Source organism: Orycteropus afer, unplaced genomic scaffold, assembly GCF_000298275.1.
Source record: "Orycteropus afer afer isolate SDZICR_OR568_19922 unplaced genomic scaffold, OryAfe1.0 scaffold00004, whole genome shotgun sequence".
NCBI classification, from domain to species: Eukaryota; Metazoa; Chordata; class Mammalia; order Tubulidentata; family Orycteropodidae; genus Orycteropus; species Orycteropus afer.
The window spans coordinates 14530836-14536915 of record NW_006921591.1 but is presented as its reverse complement, the minus strand read 5'-3'; the positions used below and the strand labels follow the sequence as shown (position 1 = coordinate 14536915).

Sequence of the window (6080 nt, the reverse complement as noted above, 5' to 3'; positions counted from 1 at the left end):
CTGTCCTTTCCTTCCATTGGGCAAAAAAAAAAAAAAAATGCTTTTTGGGAGATAACGAGCAGGCATCGTGATTTAAGGGTGTGGGTGATAATATACATTAGTTACATATTTGCAAAATATTACTCCCAGCAACCCGACCATAGCTGAAAATGGCTTCTTTCTTCTCTGCTCTACCACTCTTCATCATATGTGCCAGGAAAAGTTGCATCTTTATAGAAGCTTCTGCCAAATTCAAACAGCCAGCTGTCAAGGGCTAGAGTCCTTTCCTCCAACAACCTTGATGATTGTGCTAGAATTGTGAAGCTGCAGCCCTCTGAAAATATGTATCTTAGGTCTGGGTGATTGGATGATGTCTTGAAAAGAAGAAGCTCTGAATTGTTGCCATGGGGAGTGCTCTAATCCTATGCATGGGGTGGTAAGTGGTGGCCAGAGACTCAGGCTAGCTTTAGTCCACTTCATCCCTAGGCCCTTCCATCTGCTCCTCCCTGAATTCTAAACTTTGCTCTACATTGGACAATTTTCCTAATTGTCACTTGAGAATGATGTGATGGGAAACATCCCCTTCACTCTCCTAGATTCAACATTCAACTTAACATTTACAACACTTGCCCAGAGATGGAAAGGAAGAGAGAGAGATCATGGGATCCTGCTCCGACAGTGATATCTCAGGGGAAGCTTGAAAGGAGAGAGGGGAGCCATGTTTTGAGAGGGGATGCACTCCTCCATCTTGGTTTAATTCAGTTGTTCTTTCAGTTAGTATTTCCTGAGCTCCTACTGTTCTAAGTGACAGAGACCCAAGGGTGAACAAATCATCCAAAATCCCTGCATTTATGGTGCTCGCATCCTAATGAGAGCTGACCTGTATGCTTAAAGGTACAATTTGTATCTATCATACAGCATGGTGTCAAACACAAGCTGACCTCTTTATTTGATATATGGCCAAAGACATGGAGAACATTTGTACTCCTGGAGAGTTCCTATATCTCCCGCTATACCTGCATGGTTTAAGGGATGGTCAAGACCAATTCTGACTACAAGTGAACTTTAACTTCTGCATTCAATTGAGTCTCTCTTACACCCCTTACCATCACTGTAGCCATAAATTGAGACTCCACCACTCCTGTGTGTGTTCATGTGCATGTGTGGACACGTGCAAAAATTCAATGGAACAAAGGATGGGGGCATTAACTCAGTGACATCAGCCATAGCCAATGACATCACTAGGTAACAACACTTAGAGCTTTATTAATAACCACTTCCCAGAACCTGCCCTGCTCCTCCCAGGGAACTTCTCAGAGCCTCTGCCTTTCCATGGGGTGCACATCTGTGCCACAGACACATGAGACAGAGAAATGAAGGACCACACAGGATCAGCTGCACTCCACACCAGCATCCTCATTGTGGTTGCAGTTGTGAGAGCCCCAGGTGTTTTTGTTGCAGAGCCATAGGCTGGTCTCTGAGCCTCCACATGCAACATTATCCAGCCAGATCTGCCCCGTGCCTTGAAGAGGAAGAAGCAAGGAGGGAAAGGAGACAAAGTTTCAAGTCCAACAGATTAGACATGCTTATCCCCATTTGGGATAGATCATCAGTTTCTCCCACCTCCATCCAAGTCCATGGTGCTCCTGATAGTTTGTCTTTTACAATTACTTGTCTCTATTCTTCTTTCTACCCTTTAGCAAAAGTCTTATCCATGTTCTTAACACTTAATCTGTGTATTATTTGAAATCTTCTCCTATGGGTCTCCTGACATTCAGTTTCTTCCTTACTAATTCACAATTGCTGTGCCTCTTGCTCAAATGCCTTTTTCACCAAGTCATAACCCTGTTCTGAGACATTTTTACCTCTCTCAAGCCCCCTTCCTTCAGATAGACTTGATTTCAGATAAAAAAAAATCAGAGGATAACAGAATCTTTGATTAAAGTAATTTGCCCCATGGTGTGCTCAACAAGCTCAATCTATATGAGAAAAAATGTACATTTTAAAGTACACAGATTATAAAGCAAAAATGTGCTTTAGGGTGGGGCAGGACCAGAGAGCATTTGTGGATAGGGGCAGGAGAAATCAGGCTAGTGTCCCTGCTGCCTCAGCTCTTATGGCCAAAGACAGCCACTATGAACATCTTTGTTTAATTTTTTTTTGCTGAAAGACATGGCTGAGTCTCTAGCATCCCAGCACACTTTCCCAACACTGATTTGAGTGTCTGCTCTGGATCTGTTTCTTTGTCCCTTCCCACCTTCTCCTTACAAACTACCACAGCAAAGACTTTTGGCAGTTCAGAGTTGAGTACCCAGACAGCCAGAATGAACATTGACTGTTTACTTGCAACTTTTCTTCATTGTTCCTGTACCAGCCCTCTAGTTGTCCTTTGAAGGGTCACCCCTCACAAACACCTTCAGCCAGGTGTCATTCTGACCCCAGGACTACATGGACATTGACCAACACAATACCTCAATGAAGCCTCTGTTGTCACTGATAGGGAAGAAAAGCCATCATTCTGCTGGGGTGGCCTGGAGCCAACTCACTCACCAGCTACCATGTTGTAAAGTGCTTTCCCCGAGGAGTAACCCAGCATGCGGCAAAAGACTGTGGCATCAGAATTGTCCCAGTCATCATCACAGATGGTCCCCCAGATGCCATTATGGAAGACTTCAGCCCGGCCTCGAGTCTCACCACCAATGATCCTGACGGATGCTAAGGAGTGGGCTGGGTGAAAAAGTACATGTGAGAGGGGAGGAAACCACTCCTGGCTTAGTCTACATGAAGATGATTCCTTCTTATTGTCATGAAAAAGAAGGTGGATTTGGGGCTGGTCCTCTTTCTTTGTCCCCAGAGCCCAGAAGATTCACCTCACAATACCAACTCAACCTGGAAGGAAGTTTCCACACACATGGGCCTGTGGCAGGATGCCAGAGGATCACTGACTCTGGGGCTGGTCAAGCAGAGCCAACACAGCTAGTCATCTACATGTTGTGGAGGAAAAAAAAGAAAAGTGAGAAAAAAAGAAAGGAAAGAACAAAGAATGGAAGGAGGAAGAGAAAGAAGGTAGGTGGTAAAGGAGGGAAAAAGGAAGAAAGGAAAGAACAAAGAAAAGGAAAGGATGGAGGAGGGGAAAAGGGAGAAGGGAGAGAGAAAAAGAAGGAAAGAAGAACATAAGGGATGAAGGGAGGAAGATAGGGAAGAATTGGAAGGAGGACAGGAAGGAGGGACGGAGTGAGGAGGAGAGAGAGGGAGGGACTGAAGGCAAGCAGACAGGCAGGAAGGAAAACTGTTACACTATAGCTATATGGCATGGGCAGCTTTAGTCAAGGGTGGAAACCATTAGCTTTTCCCTAAAATGAGGAATTTCTTTGAGAACAAAGGCCTCTTCCCCACCCCACACTTAATTTCCAAGTACAAGTTAGAGAAAATAAAAACAGAAATTACCTGTTTGACCTTTTTCTCCCTTTATCCCTTTCAGCCCAGGAGATCCTGCCATGAGGAGAAAAAAAATACACAAGTTGAAGGAAACCAAGCCAGGTCCCCTTGTCCTCCTTTGCAAGCAGTGTGGAGGAGGGTGATGGAGTGGACAGAGGCCAGGCTGTCTTTTCCAGTCTTGCCTGGGAAACTGGCATCATGGGGACTGGATCTGCCATAGGCTTCAATGGCTGAGCAAGAAGAAAGGGGCCTAAGCTACAGCAGGAAGGATTTAAGTTAGATTGTTGATGTCAGCTGCCTCCAAGACAACCCCCAACTCATATATACACAGTAGCATTGGACCGTTGTGATCCACGTTGTGATCAGATTTCATTGGCTGATTTTTTACAAGTGGATCCATAGGTCTTTATTTCTAGTCTGTCTTAGTCTGGAAGTTCTACTGAAACATGTTCAGCATCACAGCAACACATAAACTACCACTGACAGGCAGTGGCTCCACATTGTCCAGGAATCAAACTGGGGTTTCCTGCATGGAAGGAGAGAATTCTACCCTTGAATCCCCACTGCCTCTGGCATTTGACAGGTAAGAGACATGGAGTGGGATGGAAGCATCTCCTTCATGGAAAGATTCAGTCAGGCATGGACACTGTCTTGGGTGGCAGCAGTGTCTATGGCATGGTGAAGTTCATGCATCTGTCTCTCTGGGGTTCAGGGCTGTGCTTTATTCATATCTGTGTGCTCAGTGTCTGGGGTGCTGTCAACTGAATCCTTAAACCTCTGTCTGCCTGGCTTCTGAAAATCCCTGTACGCCTTAAAGCAAGGTCTCTCCTATGAACCCAAAATACAGAAACAGAGAGCTTACCTTTCATTCCTGGCTCTCCCTTCTGGCCAACCAGTCCAGGTGCACCCTTGGGACCTGCCAGGCCTGGGCTTCCCCTTTCTCCCTTCAAGCCTACAAGACCTAGAAAGGAGAGAGACCACCTCATCAGGCACTCTGCTCTGCTTCCCAAAGAGAGCCCAAGGGCCTTGGTGTTTCATGAGTGGGTTGTGAACAGTGGATGAGCTGTTCAGCCTCTGTCTTTGGTCCAGTTAGGAAGATGGCTCCAATGCCCTGACTCCCACCTCAATGTTGATTGAGAACATGCAGGTAAAGAGCCGTGTTGGGAGAATATGCTGTGATGTCTCTAGGTCCTAATTTCTCATTAAATAAAATAGTAAGAAAAAAAAAAAAAAAAAAAACATCTAGCTTATGAGAACAAAATATTGCTCAAGAAATTTGTCTAAGTAAATTGCTTTAGCCCTCACTAGACAGGGGCTGTTGAGAGGTGTATGAAGTGTAAGCTCAGTAACCAACTATCAGCAAGGGCTCAGTAAATGAAGATGATAATAATAACAGGCTAGTTAGAAGCAGCAAGAGGAGAAGAGAAGGGGCTGGAGGGGGCCACCAAACCAAGCCAAATCAAACTAGTTGCCATGGAGTCAACTATGAGTCATGGCAACGCAATATATGTCGGCATAAAACTGCACCACAGGGTTTTCCATGGCTGATTTCTCAAAAGTAAATCACCAGGCCTTTCTTCTGCTGTGCTTCTGGGTGGACTCAAACTCTAATCTTTTGCTTAGCAATGGAGTATATTAACTGTTTGGTCCAAGCGATGACTCTTAAAGGGCCACAGAGGAGATAGAAATAGACCATAGCAGATTTCGGGGAGCAGATCTTTCAGTCATCTTGTGACCAGAGAGGAAAGTCAAAAGTTCCATTGTGTCTAGCTGCAAGGTCTGGAGATCCCCAGCTGTACCTCCAGCTCTCTTGAAATTTTTATTTCCCCCTCACAACTCTACTCCCCTTAGGACACTAAGTTCCTGTCATTTGCCTGGTTTTTCAAAGGAACAATCCAGGATTGAGTGACAAAGTCCTGGAGTATTAGTCTCAAAGGTACTTAGGCATGGCAGTTTTCAGGGGGAAGGTCATCCTGCTGAATAGTTGGTCAACAAGTATTGCTCTCTGAGTGTGCAGGCTTCTTCATTTCTTGTTCTGAGAAATTAAAATGAAACCAGCCCTTTACCTGGAACTCCTGATTCTCCTTTTGTTCCTTTCTGTCCTTCAAGTCCTAAGATCAAAAAAAAAAAAAGAGGGGGGGAAGATAATAAAACTTAGATATTAGACACTTTTAATCTTAGACAACCTCTACCTTTTGTCTGATTAATGCAGATGGAAAGATACATTGGTTCTTCACGATTATTGAGAGACTCTTTAGTGAAGCATAAAAGGAGACAGGCTGCAGACAAATGGGAACAAGTGGACTGGGGTGAAATAGAAATGTACTGGAGTAAACCCTGGCTTAGATGGACCCCAGACTCATTAGCTGGACTTCCCTATACAGGGATAACCTGACTTGGAGTGTAAATTCATTCCCATTCCTTTCTGCTGCATTTTATTGGAAGATAATTGGGAAGTGTTTTGAAAACAAAGATATCTTGATTTTCAAAATACTAAAAAGGGACTCAGTGTCCACCAGGTGCTTTTGGAACCCTCATTCATAGGTATTTGTTGATTTGCTTCAATATGACTGCCAAAAAAAAAAAAAAAAAAAACCTACTACCATCGAGTTGATTCCAACTCAAGCGAGCCCCATTGGGTTTCCAAGGCAGACATAGGGTTT

General features: G+C 44.4%; 1 protein-coding gene across 1 annotated transcript in view; it reads right to left on the bottom strand.

The window, feature by feature from the left end:
• Positions 1-1370: 1370 nt before the first annotated feature.
• The window catches only part of MARCO (macrophage receptor with collagenous structure), a 50062-nt gene continuing 45352 nt past the window's right edge, over positions 1371-6080 (bottom strand). Inside the window, exons 13-17 of the mRNA XM_042780545.1 lie at positions 5484-5528; positions 4280-4378; positions 3427-3471; positions 2530-2706; positions 1371-1501 (exon numbers count right to left, since the gene is read on the bottom strand). Of these exons, the coding sequence (XP_042636479.1) occupies positions 1371-1501; positions 2530-2706; positions 3427-3471; positions 4280-4378; positions 5484-5528 (497 nt within the window). The remainder of the gene's footprint in view (positions 1502-2529; positions 2707-3426; positions 3472-4279; positions 4379-5483; positions 5529-6080) is intronic.